Below are 18,839 nucleotides of genomic sequence, written 5' to 3' on the forward strand. Positions count from 1 at the left end.
CTATCCTTTAACTTGTTTAAATTCCTTCAATATATGTTTATATACATTAGTTGGTGTGATTAGAGTTAAAATTGTGATACCTGTTCATCATTTCTCCAAAATGGATAACTTTTATTTAACCAGAAAAAGTAAAAATAAAAAAACCTCTTCTACGTGAATGTGGTGATCAAGGCTGCAGCACCAGGCTTGTAATTAAATGTTTATTAAAAATTCTTTAAAAATAAAAACACAATATTGATACATACGATCTAAAAACTAATAACACTGATGATCACAATATAACTTCCCCTTCAAAAAGAGCAATTGATGTTCAGGTGATCACTCCTGTGTGCCAAAGAGGCGCTGGCCTGCACCCTCACTCAGTTACACACTAACCTGGAGTTTCAGGAGTCAGACTGGAAGGTGTAAAGTAAACACCACAATGTAAAATGCCCCATTACAAATAAAAGTCATGTAAAAGCACGTATGTGTAATCAGGAAAATGTACTGAAAGTATCAAAAGTAAAGGTGCTCAATGCTTTTATATATCATTGATCTGTAACAGAATACTGAGAAATGTCTGTAATAACTCATTCATATTGTCATACGTCATATTTACAGTATATTTACCACAAAAACAGAGATAATGTTGACAACACTGATCTCTACTGGTGTAATAGCAGATCACAGGATTACTGAACCATAATAATTATCTTACAATAAATATGCAAAATATCATATATACAGTGCAATAATCAAGTGCAAAGTACACGTGAGGCTAATATTGTGCAAAAAAGACTTTAACCAATAACGCAGTTTCCTCATATTCCCGAACGAGATAGGGATAGATACAATAGTATATAATACAATATAATGTAATATCCTGCAGTGAAATACACAATAACAGTAAAATTCATTAATAGAAAAGTGGAGCAATATTTATAATGTATATACGTATGTGTATTGTTATATATGTATAAATACTAATATAAGTATATAAATGTTGTATATACCATATATGTGTGTGTGTGTGTGTGTGTGTGTGTGTGTGTGTGTGTGTGTGTATAAAATCGATGCAAATACATGAAGGATATATAACAAAAACATGTACAGTTGTATTCAAAGTTTGGTCGCTCTAAATCAGTATCAGTATTAGTGAGTTTTTATGTTCCTGACTTTGGAGTTTTTACTCACTCTTTCTGCAGATCACTTCAACTTCTGAGATAATTTTAGGTTTTATTGCAAACGCATCATTTGCCATTCGCATCAATTTCCCTAGGGTTTTTTTTGATTCTGTAAATTATACAAACTTATAACTTCCTTACAGGTGTCTCACGGGTCAGTCTTAAACAAACTGATACAGCACATTGAGCCTGACAGTAGCGTCATATAATAAGTCACTGTTCAAGCTGTGCATCTACAGCAGGATGACTGAACCTACCTACCTACCGGTCGAGCAACATAGCAGGTGAACAGTGTTTATTAATCAGGTCAACAGTGTGTTGACATGGACCGGCGGCTCACAGACCAAAACAATGACCACCACGTGTTCTCAGACGGACACTTGAACTTTTCAGCATCAGCCACGGGCCTTTTAAAACCCCCGCTAATGTTACAGCTCTGTACAAAACACATTAACGAGTTTGTTTTGCTGTCTTCTCGCCCTCCTTAATTCTTCGGGCGGTCCCCGTTGTCACGTTTCCGTGTTTACGTTTTTTTTCGTAACCACAAGATTTGTTCCCACACGATTTGCTCCACCCTCGCAGGGCCTGTTTCGCCACCGCGTTGATCCATGGGAAATGTAGTCGAAACAGTTCGCTGAAGTTGCACTGCGTGTCCAAATGTAGCAGTAGTAAAACTACATTTCCCGGCTACAGTCGGGTTTGAAGTGTTGTTAACGGACACCTGGGATCGGGCATACTGCAACAACTCTGGAGCTGCTTACAAACAGCTGCCTCTCGTCGGGCACAAAACACCGGTGGGTAAAATCCTTTCTCTTGCTTTTTTTAAAACTAGTGCTGTGAAATGGCCGTTAAAGACAGTGGACGCTGTCGATAAGGCTTTAATATATTTCCCCCGACGATGCTCAGAGAGGTGACGTTAACAGCCGAGCCTGTTAAGTTAGTTAACTATCTGAAAAATAACCGCTGCGTGTCGTTACTTAATGTTGAGAGACGACTAGTGTCAGCCACAGTCCTCAGCTGCTGAAATCTCTGTTGTTGGAGCAAATATTGGCTGTTTTCAGCCAGGCCGCAGCAGCTGGCATCTTCTGTGAGCTGTTACTGTGCTCTGTCGCCGCTAGAGGACGCTGTCACACCTCTTGTTTGTTGTTTTGTTTGTTTGTTTGTTTGTTTAATGAAGGTAGGAGTGAGTTGAAATAAATTACAAAACTGGACAGAGCACCATGCATAGGTGGTGAATGAAACAACGTGTCCCTCCATAACAGCGGTGCTAAAGTGTTAAAATGAATTAAATCGATGTATTTGTCCATAAAGAAAGCAGATGTGACTGGGTCTGCTGTATTTATGTACTTTCTCATCAAAAACAAACCATACGTTGTTTGCTGGACCTTCCAGGCAAAAGAAACAAAACAGGGTACTGTCTTTTGTGAACACATACAGGCTGCTTGGGGTCAAGTCTATTGGTATTCACCTGATGCAGAAGTCAGTGTCATTATGTGTTTCAAGTAGGGGGGTTTGACAAGTACAGAAAGTGATATAGCCAGTAAAGCTTCTGTAAAATCAGTATTTTTGGCTACTCCACTAAATGAAATACCTGGCAGCACCAGGTACTTCATCATATTAATCCAAGAGCCTTATAAAATCCAACCTTTCTAAAAAGCCCCTGGTCATTGTTTTGCTACATTGCTTACAAGATATTACAAGGATGAACTATGGACTATATAATTACATCTATGTGTATTTGAGGAAGGGCTGAAACCGTATCTGTTTACATGGAAACAGCTTGGTTTTTATTAGATCATGTGTTTTTTTTAGCTGTGGAAACACTTGGAAATTTAACTTGATTACTAAATTTAATAACTTGCTTATTTACAATAATAAACTAATTTTGAGCAGCTTGAACTGATTATTTGTCACACCGATAACATGTAAACTTTTAAGCATGAGACATATTGACATATATTTTTCACCACCTCATATTGTAGTGTTTATAGTATTTAACTTTTTCATTTCCTCTAGATCCCTGTTTTAGCGTTTATTGCTGACAGCTGCCAGAAATGTCAGAGACGTCAAGTGATGCAGAGTCGTCCTGTGGCTGGACCATTATTAGTAATGAGGTATGAATCCTTTTTCTTTATTCTTCATCATGGCTTCTTCCATTTGATTATTACTGTTGTTGTATAGGTCTTGACATATTTAAGGTAACAGCAAGATGGGGAGGGTTTAAAACAATGCAAAATATAAAAAAGAACAGAAAAGGAAAATTAGGAAGGGAGTCTGTTTTCTTATAAGTGCATTAACAGACCTTTGTGATGCTGAAAAGAGACAAAACTGACAGCTGGGGTTGTGAAATTAAACACTAGTTTTGCTTATATTTTTGTTGCTGTTTTACCTTGTTAGCAGGACAAAAGAAACTTTTAGCTACTTAATGTATATTCCCTCAGTTATTCAGTTACTAATCATAGTATTCTGCCCATATATTTTGCTGAATACTGTATATTCTTAATCATCAACATTTATCAAATGAGGCAGTAGTTGCTAATTTGAACAGAGAAAGACGTAATTCCCCCAACATGCCCAGTTTCAGTGTTTGCTTTCTGTATTTACAGGGTTCAGATATCGAAACGCTGGGATTGGAGGCTGCAGTGGAATATGGAGCCGAGCTGTTAGAGCGCCCTCCAGTGGAAGAGGCAGAGCTGCATGACACACAGGCCTCTGCATCTGGTGGTAAAAATCATCATATTCATTTTTTTGAGATTTTTTTAAGACAGTTTGTTAAGAATAGTTTGTCAAATCTGATTATTTGCTCACACATGAAATTTGTCAGAGAAATTATGCTGGGCTTTTTTTCTTTTGCAAAATTTTGTGAAAATTAATCAAGAAAGTAACAACTGAAAAATTAATAGTGAAAATACTTCTCACTATTGATTTTCCCTGCGTGATTTAATATTTGTGACCTTGGAATCACAGTAGCCATAACTTACACATTTATCATAATTCATACTGATTGTATTTCAGCTGGATGTGTTGAAGAGAGAGGTGCTGATTCCCTTGACGACACACTGGGAGAACGAACCGTAGATGAGACACTGTACGTCTCTGAGGTGAGAAGACCTAAAAATAACCCACTGGGTGTTTTTTTAAAATAATCCAAAGCCACTTTGTTGCCGCTCTCTGTACCAAACATTTCGAACATATCCCCTGCAGGCAGGAGACAGTGCTGAGGGGAAAGGGCATGTCTCTCTGTTGTCCTTCAGCGATCACTCTGACATCGTGACTCTGGGAGACTTGAAGGAGGACGATCACGCAGACGTGGAAGAGGAGGCAGCAGCCAATGAGGAGTTTTACCTCGGCACGTCCTGCAGCAGCCAGTACGCCTTCACTGCTGCAGAGACTGGTACGACACACTCACCTATCCTCATGTTTTCTTTAGCAATCTGATTTTATTTCCACTCACAGTCAACACAGATAAATTCGACACATCAACACAAAATGTGTCTCTGCCCTGTTTTCTACGTCACCAAAGCAGGTTTGATGATGAGTCACTGGAAGCTTCCTCAGAGTTTGGTGAACTTAGGCTACCATCTGCGGACCCAGCTCACTGGAGGCCGCTCTTTTGCAGGTGGCCTGATTTGAAACTGGAGTGAATCTAATATGGTGCTCAGCTTGCTCAGCAGTGCACAGAACTAATCCTGATGCTCACAAGAACACATGCTGTTTAACGATGTGAGCCAGCTGTGCTTCTTTAAAGGCATGTTCAACCACACAAAAGAAAAATGTGTGTAGTTTCTCCACCGGCGCGCATGTGTGTGTCGTTGTAGGTCTGGCAGACAAAGAAAATAAGTGTAATTAATTTACAAAATTATATACAACATTACTTAATTGTGAACTCCCAGTAGCCTTATTGTCGTAGACTCAAAGTCAGATGAGCAGGTTTAAGGCACTAATTTCTTTTAAGTTTACGTTTTCTCTTTTTGGAGAACTAAGATTACCAGCAGCGATTAAATTGTCCAGTAAATCCAGAGGATTCAGGAGTGTTCAATTGTCTTCATTTCTCTTTTCAATTAATATTTCTAAATTTTGTTTTTGCTGTATTGTGCTTAAAGGAATAATTTGACACTTTGAGAAATAGGGTTCTTTGTTTTCTTGTTGATGAAGTTTAAATTACAAGACTAATACCACTCACGTGTCAGTGTGGTAGTGATGGTGGATAAAGCCCGATGAAACTTTGCAGGTTTCTGCCTATTTGTGCCAATAAAAGACTTGAAGTTTTGGGGCTTCAAATACAACAAACACAGTGATATCTGGTGGCAAGTTATAGCAGCCCCTCAAGACCAAACCACTACAACACCTCACTGCTTTTGATTATTCCAATCTCATTTGTGCGCGCTAAAAGTCCAGAGCATGTTTTTATTAAATTTGCAATACCTCTTAAAGTGCTGCAATAAGTGTAGATGCTGTTGTGCAGTACGTTACAGTTAAATAATGAATACATTGTCCAGTTCACTGACACAAAATATTAATGTACCTTACCGACATAGTTTAAGCAGCGTGTCCGTGTGTTTTAACTTCATGGTTCATATTTATGTAACATTCTGTAACAACAGTCTCAGTGTGATGTGATTGTAGATTCATATTCCTAAAGTTTGCCGGTTACTTTTATTTACTTACTTATTTCTCTAAATATTACATAATTGTCTTTCTAGTATACATCGTCATTCTCTTCTCTTCTTATCCCACTAATCTGCCTTTGAGATAGTTGAAGCACCGCTGTCGAAGCTTTCGCACAAGAAAAACAAAGTGTGAAAATATCATTGCAGTGCTACAGGGGTCATGTGCCAGGTTATTACTTGGCTGAGCGGTTTTCATCTTCTCCTCTAACTCAGCAACAAAGCAAATAGGCCATTTCCCCAAAATGTTGAACTATTCATTTAATGCATTCAGAAAGATTTCATGAACACAAAAATAGATCAAGAATTTGCAATGATATTGTTCAGCATTTACTGAATCAATTCATCTTAGTAATATTTGTCATCTGCATGATTAACATCACTGCTTTCTGAGCCTGATATTTTTGTACGCGCCACTTTTTAAAAATTTATTTCAAATTTAATTCCATCATATAATCACTGCAACCATAACTTTGTGTATTTTGCTGTAGTTTTCCCAGTGCAGCAGCCAGCAGTGACAAACTCGAGCAGCAGTGAGGACGAGGGAGGACAAGGCGCCAGCACTGTCATACGAAGACGGCGGGTGAGGAAGAACACCACGAGCATTGTGACAGAGCCTGAGGAAGAGGAGGCACTGGAATCTGGTCCAAGTGAAGAGGAAGAGGAGACGCAGCAGGAGGAGCAGGCTGAAGTTAGACCTGCTGCGGCTCTGCATGTCCGAATGCAAGGCCAGGGCAGCAGTATACTCAACAAGTGTATCCTGCTCGCCCTCATCATAGCCATCAGCATGGGCTTTGGTCACTTCTATGGTAAGAAGAAGGAGGATGTTACCGGCGTTACTGTGCATGTAGAAAATATTCTTACTTTTAACCTTCACCATCTGTGAAAGATCACAAAACTTCTATCGGTCTTTGGCTCGGTCCAACTTCTGTCTTTCAGATGTGATGTGCTTGGCTTCCTACGAGAGATAATTGACCCAGATTTGTAGAAGTGTTGCACTGATTGTCCATCAATCAGTCTCCCATTGCAACATTAGAAATGTCTTTTTTAGTTTGGTTGTAAGACCAGGTATAAGAGATATCTCAGCGGTTCTTATCTGTGGTGGGAACTACAGTGTTTACAAGAGCTTTTAACAGTTTGTAGGTTTCCTTACTGTGTTTCTGACTTCATAGACCACTGCAGACTGCTCCCTCCTCACATGTAGATTTGCCCCATCAATGCTTTCTAATGTTGTGTGTAAATAAATATTCAATATGTTAATAATCTGTTACAAATCTCACTTGCAGGCACAGTCCAGATTCAAGAAAGACAGAAGATTGTGGAGAAAATCAGAGTGAATGAGCTTGATAGTGTGAGGGATCTGCTTCGAGAGGAACATTTTACAAAACAGGTCAGTGACGGCACAGATCAGGACTCAAGTAATAATAAACTCATCTAAACAGAACGTACATAACAATAATCATTAACTAATTCTGTACAATGCTTTTGACTTCTGTCGCTTCTCTCATGCATAAATACTTATATTTTATTTATTTAATTCTTGTTTACTTTATTCTTATGTTATTTATATCAGAAAGAAAAACACTGAGTGACCAAGAAACAGTTCGTATTCCAATGCAACCCAGTACAACAGTCCTGATAATAAATTAATAATAAGTCGTAGTGTTTATGTGTAATAATTAATGGTTAATACTGTGTCAGAGAGGTTGTTTCAACTCTGTTCATTCTTGAGGCTGTAATTTGTTTTGTTGTATTAGATTACATTAATTAGTAAGATAATTATTAGAGCTTGTTCTCTATGTACGGGACAAAGTATTTAGAAAAATCTTTAAATACAGTTAAATCCATGGGCAAAACAAAGCCTTAAAATGTACCTCGGAGTTGAGTCAACACAAACAACTAGAACTTTTTTCCGTTTTCTCACTCAGGCTCAGAGGGGAGACTTTGCCCTGAAAGACTTGGATGAGCAAAAAGTTATTTCACTGCTCACAGAGGTGATTGAAAAGATAAAGAAAGAAAACCAGGAGATCAACGTCAACCAGGCGCACATTCAGGTAACTCGTCCGTGCACTGCTGTATGTTACAGGAAGGAAATGTTATGAAGAACAAGTCAAAACTGAATGATTTAAGTGAACTTTGTGATCATCATGACACTTGTAAACACCACTTTAGAAGCCATAACTTTCTCTTTTGCTCTGTCCTTTTCCCATTAAGGCCCAGAGAGATGACCTAGAAATGTTGCTGAAACAGAAAGCTGAGGAGAGGACGAACATCGCGGCTCAGCAACAGAGGCTGACGGCTGAAAACCAGCAGCTGAAAAGATCGCTGGAACGAGAAGAAAAGTCTCTGTCCACTTTACAGGAGGAGCTGAGAAACCTGCGCTCTAAGATTAGAGAACTGGAGGCGAAGGGAGCTGGAGCTGACTCACTACTGTCAGAAAACCACAGGCTGAAAGAGCAGCTGGAGGAGGAGAAGCAGCTGATCAGAAACTTCCACACCCAGAGGGAAGACTTAATGGCTGAAGCACAGACACTGAGGAAGAAGCTTGACAAGGAGAGGAGGTCCACAGATGAGATGAGGAGAGAGCTGACTCGTCTGAGAAGTCGCATCCCTGGAGCTGGAAAGGAGGCCGGTTCAGAGGCAGAAGAGCTACAGTCACGTCTGATGGAGCTGGAGAAGCGACTGAGCTTCGAACAGCAGCGCTCTGACCTGTGGGAGAGGCTGTATGTGGAAACCAAAGAAGAAAGAGCCAAAGGAGACACAGAGTCCAAAGTGAAAAAACCGAAAGCGGGCATGGCAGGGAAAGTGAAGGAGACATTTGATGCTGTGAAAAACTCCACCAAGGAGTTCGTCCACCACCACAAAGAGCAGATTAAGAAAGCAAAAGAGGCTGTGAAGGAGAACCTGAGGAAGTTTTCAGATTCTGTCAAATCAACCTTTCGACACTTCAAGGACTCGGCTTCAACTTTCATCAATAAGGCCAGAGGCTTTTATAAGAAGAGATGTGATGAGAAGAATCCCAAAGAGTCCTTCCACAACACTCGAAAATCAGGGTATAAAGTCCACGAAGATAGAGGTCAGAACAGCCACAAAGCCAACTTCAAAGGGTGCTCTGGCGTTTTTGACTGCGCCTACCAGGAGTCTATGAGTCTCTTCAACAAAGCCATGGAGCCGATCAGAGCAGATGAATTTTACCAGCTGCTGCAGAGCTACCTGCACCAGGAGGTCGATCACTTCCACCACTGGAAAGAGCTGGAGATGTTCATCAACAGCTTCTTCCACAATGGGGTGTTCATCCACGACCAGATGCTGTTCACAGACTTTGTCAGCGGGGTGGAGGACTATCTGGCAGATATGCACGAGTATCACGGGCTCGACGATGATGTGTTTGGAGATCTTGATGACTACGTCTACAGGCACTTCTTTGGAGAGACTTACACAAAAAGCTATGGCCCAAGGTAAGTGGCCGTTTTCGCAGAGTAGCTTATCTTACAACTAGTCTAAGTTGAAAGTTTCCAGCTAAGCTTTATTCTTAAGACCTTTCCACATTAACTGAGAGAACAGGAACCCTTTTTTCCCCAAGGCCCATAATTTCCCCAAAAAGAGTGGGTGGAAAACTGACTGTTACATTGACACACTTCCAGTTTATTCATTTCATTTATTACAGCATAACTAGAGTCTTTTAGTCAGTGCTCAGCAGGTCAGCTAAATGAGACATTTGCAAACATTTTGGCTTGTGAGTACATTGAATCTGACAAACACTGTTTATCAGCAGACCAAAAAAAAATTTCCTTCCTAATTTTACATATAGTGCCAGTTTTACCAGGTTGTACAGCAACTGCTATGAAATCCAATTTACATATTTATTTATTCATTGGTTGGTAGCTGAAGTTGAGATATTCCAACTTCATCAGTGCTGTAAACTGTATTTGCAAAGTGTTGTGTAAATCATTGTCTCCAGTTTAATTGGTTTTATTTTGATCCTTCTGAACTTCTTTGCTCTCATAATATGCTTTTAAAAGTTACTTACTATGAGCAGACCTCTGAACAACCTTTAACTCTCATGAATCAATATTAAACCAAAAACGTGCTGACACACATCTCCCCCCCCGTTTCCGCCAATTCTGTAAATTTCGTTTATGTTTTGTGTTTGAATCACACAGCGGGCCGTTTGAGAGACCCGACACCAACTCAAAGGAGGAGTCACGCTCAAAGCATCAACGCAAGCAGCAGAGAGCCAGATCTCGACCACACAGCGAACGCAAGTGGAGCAGATCAGGAAGAAACAACGACAGACACATGGCTGATGTCAAAATAGAACTGGGTCCGATGCCATTTGATCCCAAATACTGAAAATATCTCACCAGGTTTAATATTATAGTTGCACATTCTATTTTTGGTTGTATTTAGATGCAAAAGCTCTTTTTTGTAAGTTTGCACAATATTAACTTTTTAATGCTACTGAACGTCCTCGAGCTGTTTTGTGTTTAGTGAAGTAATCATCATTAGGTTTGAGTGAAACATGTGGCTTATCTATTTTGTAACATGAGAGATTCGTGTTCATTTAACATTGACAAATGTTAACCACTTCATTTTTAGGATTTCCTGCTGAAGCACCACTGATTCTCATCTGCAACCACAGCACTTTTGTTTAGAAATATTTAGCGGAAAATGTTACTTGTGAACCCAAAGCTAAACAAAAAATGGAAAAAAGAAACAAAAAAAACAGACACGCCACATTAAGGATGTTTCCATGTACAGCCATATAGTTGTTTTAATTTGCTGCTACAAAGACAGGTCTATGTGATGTGGCTGTATCTTGCTTTTAAAATGCTGTTTTCTAACATTCCACCTCAAGCTTGTTTCAACTGGACCTGGAAGTTTCGTTTTACTTTAACATGAGAAAAAGGCTGGAAAAGCAATTTCACACCAGATTTTGTTGTGAATAATTGAAAAAAAAAAAAAAAGCACGTTTGAGAAGTGATACTTTAAAATGACATCTGAGTTTTAAAATATTTATTTCAGTATCACATCCTGACATTCATAAATGGAAAGAAAATTGCCATTGTTCCAGTGTTTGTCAGTGCCTTTCATAAATAAAGATGCTTCCTCCAACTCTTCCCTCAGGAAGGTGAGTGTGAAACATCTCTGCTGTCTTCACAAAGTTATTCCCTTGCAAAAACACAGAGATTTCCTACAACAAAAAACAATAGTTTGTTTAGGCAACTGTGAAATTAACCATTTGTACAAATACATGCAGGAGTGTCATTTGTGAATATCTTACCTTTTCCAAAACATCAAACAAAACCAGGTGTGTGGGCAGAGAGGATTTGTAGGGAAATGAAGTCTGGAGCCAGTGAAGAGGGTCGTCATAGAATCTCTCAGCCTCATCGACGTAACCTTCCTCTCCGAGATCTGGAGGACACTCAAGAAACTTCATCTTCATCGGGCAGTGGATGTGGCTACAAGAAGAGCACATCATCAGCTGCTGTACGCAGCAGATTATCAATCCCATCATGCAGCTCGTCACCTGCAGCCTATCCCACAGCTGTGGAGGGGTGTGTACCTGTAGTAAGGTGTAGAGTGGCAGGGCATGAGGAAGAGGACGTCTGGCTGTGGAGGCGTCTGGCTGCTGCTGGCGTCACAAAGTGTCTGGAGGTGGCCCATGACGTCCAGAGTGCCTCGCTGGTGGATCAGGCCGGTGTATAGAGCTAGAACCAGGTTGGTCGCGAACAAGAAGAACGCTGCAGCGCGACGCCGCGTTTTTAGGCTAGCCAAAGATATTCCTGTGGTGGAAATTAGACAGAGACAACAAATGATTGAAATGTGATTAAAAGACACATCTGTTTTGTGTTTTTTTACATTTGAATGTGAAATCAGGAACTTACCACAGAAGACCATACAGAAGGGCAGCACAGGATAGATGAATCTGAACTCCTTGTGAGGGAGTAAACTGAAACAAAGAAATAGAATATATCAAGTTTGTCTGCTGAGCATAAAACATCATGAATAATCAAGACCCATGTTCATCAAACTGCTCAAAACTAAATTTTGGCCTTAAAGGCACCCTATGTAGTTTTTGACCACTAGCAGTGTCAGAGAAATATTTTCATGGGTGGGTCCTAGTTTTGTTTGTTCTTGTGCACACATCACACACATCACACACTCCTGCCAATGGTTTCACACCACTCCTCTGACTGAGAGGTGACGGTAAAGAAAGACAGCAATGACCCAACAAAGGCAAAAAACTGAGGAGGGCACTTTTAAATACACTGTGTCATGAAGTTAGAAATCCTTCACTTTTACTCAGACCTAAGAAAATAAAAGCTAATTCTGAGAAATATTAAAATATTTATTTTCTGAAGCAGTGTGAATAATTCAGAATAGGAAACTATTTGCAGCTGTTATCTGGAAACATGCATTTGATGGGATGTTACGCAGCCAGTGTCACAGTTAGATTGTTATTTCAGGTGTTTGTTGCCGCTGCAGTAATTAAATATTTCACACAAATAAACAAAACTACAAAAGGATACGTTTGCATGAGGACGTGCTCATGTGAGGAGTAGCTACAGCAGATCATCATCCTCATATTAGATATGGCATAGGTTTTACACCAGATGCCCTTCCTGACGCAACCTGGGTTTGGGGGAGCCGGGGATGGAACCGCCAACCCAGGGATCGGTGGCGAACGCGCTCTATCCCTAAGAGCATTATCAAGTGTAATTTGATAAATTCAGGGCCGTGGATGTGAACACAAATGTTTTACCTGTAAACCAGGATGGTCCAAACAACTGCTGCCAACAGGATTTTGTATCTTTTGAAGGCAAGGGTGCATCCATGAAGAAAGAAGGGAAGATGAGGACCGATGACGACAGCAAAACCCTGGGTGAAGTACCAGTGCCAGGGGTGAGAGCCGTAGAAATCAGCCACGCCGTGAAAAATGTTAAACTTCAGAAAATTGAACTGCACCATGGTCCACTAGAAAACAGAGAGAGCAACTGTTACATACAGTATGACTGCATGTAAGCAGCAGTTACTGGATGTGTTTTACATGTTTTACCTTTTCATAGAATAGACAGTCAATCACTGTTGAAATCACAACAGCCAAAGCCCTGGAAATAGGAAAAAAGGATTATGCAGTGCAGAAAAAACGTAAAAGTACAGTTTAAGTGGATATGAGATTAAAAGTACAAACCCTATAGGAAGGCAGTTATGAGTGATGAGCCTCAGTTTGTCATCTTCCTGCCAGAAATGGTACATCAGCAGAGGAAACCAGACAATCAGAGCTGTTGGACGAACAACGACAGCCAAGGCAACTAGGATCAAATATTTTTTGCTGGGGGAAAAAGAAAAAAAAACACCAACGTTGTGTCTGTAAGTATAATATAATATATAAAATATATTTTGAATATTAGGGTAAATAAAAATGAGAAATTAAAGGTCTTAACGAGCAGAGACCTGCTGTGTGTTTTGGACCCAGACAGGGGAAAGTAAAAAAGAGCCAGACAGGTGATGGTGGTCTCCATGCTGTTGGTCAGAGTCCTGGTGCAGCAGAACCACGTAAACCATGAGCACAGATGGCAGAAAAACTACACGTCAAAACAAGAAGTTAAATGTTAAAATGAGAAGTCTGTTGTGGGCGAGCAGAGGACTGAAACAGTGTTAAAAATATCTTTAAAACAAATCTTACAATCAAAAGAAGAAAAGACCAAACTAATTCTCAAAGTTTAGTAAAGAAGGAATAATATTATGACATATCTAATCATAGAGAGTAATCCTGTTTGGTACGCTTCTGTGTGCTCTGAACAGACGCTCAGTAGTGGCTGTTCCTGTTTTAGTGAACTGCAGTAAATAACACAGTATACAGGCGTAATGCTCACCGTCCATTTTGCAACATCACGACTTTCCAGTGATCGGATGAGGAAGAAGAATTTTACATCGGCAAACGCAGCCAGGAGAGCTTGAGTTATTCGTGGAAGCCATTTCTGCAGAACCAGCGGGACCAAGTTCAGTGGAACATTTTGACAGCATGAAATTCATTTTGTAAGAGACATGAAGAAAAAAGAAAGTTGTCTGAATAGTGAGATATGTTAACTTACCAGTAGGTTTACTGAGTCAAGTTTTATAAAGTATAATATCTTGTAAATGAATGCAAAGAAGAGTGGATAGGAGAATCCTCTTAGTCCTTCCTTCCATTCCCAGGTCAGATAACCATAAGTCAGACTGTTAAGGTTATAACAGCACAAAATATTAATAATAATAATAATAATGCTAAGCTGATGGTTTCAGCATGACCAAAACAACAAATCATATAACTGTGCCTAGAAAGAAAATACTGCAACAGAAATCTCCTCACTGAAGGCAGCAAAAACAATCTTGTTTTTCCCATGAACTAACTAAGTAATCAAAATAACAGACATAAAGAAAGGGTCAGGGATTTAGGTGTAGGTTTCTGTGTCTGAGCAAAAAACAATAAAGTTGCTTTGTGCACTGTGCTTGATGGGAACCTGGTTGCAACAAGGGCTTTTTTAATGCATTTTTTGTGCTTTTCCCCAAAAGGATATTTGAAGACCATACGATGGGAAACCTCCAGAGACTGCCAGTACTCATCAGGGACAAAGCTGGTCTGAACCAGGAAGCAGTTGATCAGTCTGAACACCACAGAAAACACAACAACTCTGGCTCTCAGCACGCCTGTAGGGTTCGAGAAAAATCACTTCGTTTTAGTTTAATGAACCTGATTTACTTCTACCATCACGGTGTGACGCCCCTCCCATTGTCTTGGAGGTTGTCCTTGCCCATATTGGCAGGCAGTTGGTTGGCATGGGAGAGTCGTCAGCTGATGCTGGTCACCTGGGCCTTCCAGAGTATAAGAGCTGGCCCATGTGCAGCACCACCACGGCACAGGTATCGCTCTCATGACTAAACTGGCCGATTGCCACACCTCGTGTCTTATGTTTTAGTTATAATAAATTGCTTGTTTGTTAGTGTAACTGTGTCATCTCCCTTATTGTCACATTCATTGAGCCAGTTTGTGACACGTGGCACAAAACTAGAGGACACAAGCTGTTTGCTTGCTCACTATTAACATAATCACTTTCTAACGAGTGGTAGAAGAAGTACTCAGATCTTACTTTTCTTGCAATCTTACAACTCTTGGATTAAAAATCCTATTTAAGTTATGGTACAGAAATATTATTAGTAAGTATGAAAGTATTATGCAGAAAAATTACCTCTGTGAGTGAGATATATTCATGTGGATAGTTAAGACACAACATTGTGTATGATTTTGGTAAATTACCTGTTTTTTTTTGTGTTTTTTTAATCATAGTATTCTTTGTTTCTTAAAGCAAAATAAACAAAAACAAAGAAGCACACCTTACCAAATCTCAAGAATTAAGAGAAGAGAAACCTAAGGACCACAGCATCATGATATGATAAATATAATAACCACTATTAGTATGGTAAAATTATATGAAGATTCAGATTCACATACTGCTTGGGAGTTTGTTTTAAGACAGCGTATCATATTTTTAGCCCATCATACAGTACGGTATGTTTTGTGAATAAAATCCTGATTTAAGGTCAATGCGACTATAGTGGTCAATAAATGTAGTGTAGTAAAAACTTCACAACAGGTGGTGTGGAGTAGATCCAAATCGTACTGAGTAAAATCACTCAGTGTGTGTAACATGTCACAATAAAAGTCTCACCGTTGTTCAGGGGACATTCATCTTCCTCTGAGTAAAGCTGGGATTTTCTTTTCCTCAGTTTCACATTCTCGACTTTGTTCCCAAACCTCAGACGTTGTCGGAAGTTCTCCATCAGGACATTTTGTCTATAGGCCTGTGTGAATAATCCACTACCTACATAGCTCACCTGTCGGGAGTCAAGACAGGTGAGTTCAGGGGCTAAGTGAACTCCAGGAAGTCACACGGTCCATTTTAAACAGACTAATTAATATAAGGTATCTGCTGCTGGTCAGCTGCTGCGGGTGAAGTACCTGCAGTCTTTCTGTGTATTTAACCAACAGTATTAAACTTATCTTCAACTACACAACAATGAATTCATATAAACACGCCGGACTGGGCTCCGGTTTTTGTTGCGCTTCCGCAGTCAAACTTACTTCCGGGGGAACGCTGTTTCCTAACTTCAAAGTAAAAGCTCGACTCCACAAACATGCCGCACATCCGGCGCCATCTGTGGCCGCAGTTACTATGTTTTCGGGTTGTCCGTCTGTCCCTGCGTCCCATTCTCTGAGCGCGATATATCTCAGCAATGCCTTGAGGTAATGTCTTCAAATTTGACACAAACGTCACCTTGGTTTCAAGGATGAACTGATCAACAGTCAAAGGTCAAGGCAACTGCAACATCACGAAACATGTTTTTGGTCATAGCTCAAGAATTAATATGCTATAACATAATGTAACAGCAATTTAATTGAGTATATTTAATTTGATTAAGTTCAATAAATTCAATTTAATGAGTAAATTTAACTTTAGCTAATTCAATTAGTTAATGTGATTGAGTAAACCCTGATTGATTGCATAAATTTAACCAAATTTGGGGCAATCTGATGGCAAAGTGGTTTGGTACATTTTGCTGTTAATAATACTTACATTTATTAATAATTAATAATAATAATGATGATTACTTAATTACTTAATAATAACTTGAGTAACATATTCAATGCAGAAGTGTTACTTGCTAGTGCTTTTACTCTGTGGTATTACTACTTTTACTTAAGGATATGATCTGAATACTTTCTCCAAGACAGGAGTAAGTAAGTGACTTTTTTATCAAAACAGTGAAAATCCCTAAATTAAATTTTGATATTTAAATTAAATTTAAAGACATGTAAGCTCAGTTTATACTACTGTTGTTCAGATAAATGTTTTTAATGTGGCGCCGTATCAAAGAGCAGAAGGTATGTTACTGCTAACTCCAGCAGGTGGCGACTCACAGATGCTGTTCCTCCCAATTCACAGTAGTAGAAGAAGAATATTGTGCTGCTGTACATAAGTGTCCTCAGTGTCATGTGCTTCTGTTTGCCTGTGTGTGGTTGTCTCTGGTTTGGTAATCTGTGTGTGGTGATTCCGGACACGTCGGACAAACCGCCTCCTCGGTGAGTTATGAATGTTACAGAGAATCGCCTCTAAACCTCGTCATGTTTAAGATTTATTCAGGTCCGTCAGGAAACAGTCAAGCTAGTAATCGATGCTTTGTTCTTATGTCCGGTCTGGTTTTTCAAAATAAGACTCATTGACCTGCATTTAATTCTCAGTGGAAATCGTTTGGGAATGGATCACCTTTGTATTGGACCATAGTTTACATGAGCATAAAAACACAACCTTTTGCCAGGCTAATAATTCTATCGAGTTCTTATTGATTGATTTTTCTTGATTAATCTTATGAATGTTTAGTCAGTAAAATGTCAGAAAAGTGGGGAAAAGTGTCCAACCCCAGTTTCTCAGAGTCCATAACATCTATCCTGATTTTCTGACCAACAGTCCTAAATCCAAAGATATTCAGTTTACAATTATGTACAACAGGGAAAAGCAGAAAATCTTCATATTTGAGAGGCTGAAAAGAGCAGGTTTGGAATTTCTGCATGAAAAACGACTTACAATTAATGGCCTCCTTGGATTTTAGTGAGTCTAAGACGGTTCATTGAGAAATTTGGGCTAATCGTAATGAAAAGAAGCACCACTTTCTTTGAGGGTGGTAGAACATGGAAAGGTCTTGTTGATGGGTATGGAGAGTGTCTGAGTGAATTTCAGCTGTAATGAAACAGTAATGTCTCGGTGTGCTCAGCACTGTGAATGTGTAGTTAATTCACTCTTGCAGGATCCGTAACAGGCACCAGACTTTGTGGATTAAAGGTATCTTTTGAATTAAATTTTTGTTAGAACATGAGTGAAAAGAAAGAAAAAAAACCTCTTACAGCTCAAGAATTGAGATTATCTTTTCAACAAACCTGCAAAATGGTTAAAAAAAAGACTTGGATCATAACTGGAAGTGTCTTGGATAACACCACTGTATTGTTCTTTCAGGATTATCTCGTGGCTCAAGATTGGGATTCCTTATTAAAAGAAGTGATGTTTGGACGAAGAGTACCTTTCGCACAGATGGCCTTTGCCACACTGCTCGGAGTTGCTGGTGGAGTTTATATCTACAGGCCTTATTTTGACCCGGTGCCGAAGAACTCAGGACAGCAAAATGAGGACATGACAAAGAAACAGAATGAAACAGACAATAATTCATCACTCTCAGGAAATACTTCACAGACAGAAGCCACAATAACTAAATGAGATGCTGCTGGACTGTCAGAGCTGGAGGCTGAACAAGAGACAGGACCAATATGGATAAATTCATGTTTCTTTTGAGTGGTCTGTCTGATTGTAAATGTACAGAATAAAATATTTGGTAGTTTGACTTGTCATTTGTTTATCATCATACATCCCTGTTTTCATGGATTTCCAAAGCTTAAAAAGGGAGGCACAAGCATTTTATACAAAACTCACATTTGTCCTGTTATTTGACAAGAATAAAGGTTGTTGAACGTTTTCTTTGTGAAACAAAAAGAGCAAATTATAGGTCTGAGTTTTCAAACATGAGCGAAAGTGCTCTTAAGCCATGCTAGTGGCCACTATAGACTGTGGTGTTCATTATTCACTGCCATGTTTGTACCAGAGTCAAAACCTGGAAGTATTTCAGCTGATTGGCTCGTTTGCCAGATTCTATTTTGCTAATTCTGGCCAACACAAATTTCATATTTTTATGATATGAAACAGTGACAGTTACTTAACCTTGCAGTGTTGCCCACTAAAAAAATAATATTAAGGTAAAAAATTACAGCACAGTGAAAGTAATGTGAACAAATGTCAGTAACCTTAGCTGCTAAATTGGCCATTGATTATAATATAGATTAAATATTATAATTATGGCCATTAAACATACATTTCCTATTAAAATTAAACCTTTTTAGAGCTATTGTTGGATTCACAAT

At 39.3% G+C, this 18,839-nt stretch overlaps 3 protein-coding genes across 5 annotated transcripts; 2 read left to right on the forward strand and 1 right to left on the reverse strand.

Annotated features, from left to right (window-relative positions):
- The first annotated feature begins 1,856 nt into the window (after positions 1 to 1,856).
- Positions 1,857 to 10,977, forward strand: ccpg1 (cell cycle progression 1). 3 transcript variants are annotated; one of them, XM_023395719.2, is made up of 11 exons: positions 1,857 to 1,957; positions 3,180 to 3,277; positions 3,770 to 3,887; positions 4,179 to 4,264; positions 4,368 to 4,557; positions 4,687 to 4,782; positions 6,322 to 6,639; positions 7,117 to 7,220; positions 7,759 to 7,884; positions 8,045 to 9,288; positions 9,994 to 10,977. In XM_023395719.2, the coding sequence occupies exons 2-11, from the start codon at positions 3,218 to 3,220 to the stop codon at positions 10,181 to 10,183; spliced, it is 2,532 nt and encodes an 843-aa protein (XP_023251487.1). In that variant the 5' UTR covers positions 1,857 to 1,957; positions 3,180 to 3,217; the 3' UTR covers positions 10,184 to 10,977. The 3 variants fall into 3 exon arrangements, with proteins under 3 accessions (XP_023251487.1, XP_023251488.1, XP_023251489.1); XM_023395720.2 differs by having other exon boundaries at positions 4,690 to 4,782; XM_023395721.2 differs by lacking the exon at positions 4,687 to 4,782.
- pigb (phosphatidylinositol glycan anchor biosynthesis, class B) lies at positions 10,832 to 15,959 on the reverse strand. Its single transcript, XM_023395722.2, has 12 exons — positions 15,544 to 15,959; positions 14,395 to 14,524; positions 13,930 to 14,047; positions 13,711 to 13,815; positions 13,289 to 13,419; positions 13,026 to 13,166; positions 12,891 to 12,942; positions 12,597 to 12,808; positions 11,719 to 11,783; positions 11,397 to 11,616; positions 11,115 to 11,292; positions 10,832 to 11,024 (listed from the first exon to the last, which is right to left on the reverse strand). Exons 1-12 carry the CDS (start codon positions 15,653 to 15,655, stop codon positions 10,911 to 10,913), a joined length of 1,578 nt encoding a protein of 525 aa, XP_023251490.1. The 5' UTR covers positions 15,656 to 15,959; the 3' UTR covers positions 10,832 to 10,910.
- An 847-nt stretch (positions 15,960 to 16,806) lies between these two features.
- pigbos1 (PIGB opposite strand 1) lies at positions 16,807 to 18,265 on the forward strand. Its single transcript, XM_023395748.2, has 2 exons — positions 16,807 to 16,955; positions 17,884 to 18,265. Exon 2 carries the CDS (start codon positions 17,929 to 17,931, stop codon positions 18,139 to 18,141), a length of 213 nt encoding a protein of 70 aa, XP_023251516.1. The 5' UTR covers positions 16,807 to 16,955; positions 17,884 to 17,928; the 3' UTR covers positions 18,142 to 18,265.
- The last annotated feature ends 574 nt before the right edge of the window (positions 18,266 to 18,839 follow it).

This window comes from Seriola lalandi, unplaced genomic scaffold (genome assembly GCF_002814215.2).
Source record: "Seriola lalandi dorsalis isolate HSWRI2012SDOR001 ecotype SW California unplaced genomic scaffold, Sedor1 jcf7180002054968, whole genome shotgun sequence".
NCBI classification, from domain to species: domain Eukaryota; kingdom Metazoa; phylum Chordata; class Actinopteri; order Carangiformes; family Carangidae; genus Seriola; species Seriola lalandi.

Bases quoted from the DNA above. Each gene is read 5' to 3' on its own strand.
- ccpg1 (XM_023395719.2), top strand. From the start codon at position 3,218: ATGTCAGAGACGTCAAGTGATGCAGAGTCGTCCTGTGGCTGGACCATT. The intron at 4,265-4,367 runs GTGAGAAGACCT...TATCCCCTGCAG, and splicing joins AGACACTGTACGTCTCTGAG to GCAGGAGACAGTGCTGAGGG. The intron at 4,783-6,321 runs GTGGCCTGATTT...ATTTTGCTGTAG, and splicing joins TGGAGGCCGCTCTTTTGCAG to TTTTCCCAGTGCAGCAGCCA.
- pigb (XM_023395722.2), bottom strand. From the start codon at position 15,655: ATGGAGAACTTCCGACAACGTCTGAGGTTTGGGAACAAAGTCGAGAAT. The intron at 13,167-13,288 runs GTCTCTGCTCGT...TTTTTCCCCCAG, and splicing joins GGGTCCAAAACACACAGCAG to CAAAAAATATTTGATCCTAG. The intron at 11,025-11,114 runs GTAAGATATTCA...TTTTTGTTGTAG, and splicing joins TGTTTGATGTTTTGGAAAAG to GAAATCTCTGTGTTTTTGCA.
- pigbos1 (XM_023395748.2), top strand. From the start codon at position 17,929: ATGTTTGGACGAAGAGTACCTTTCGCACAGATGGCCTTTGCCACACTG.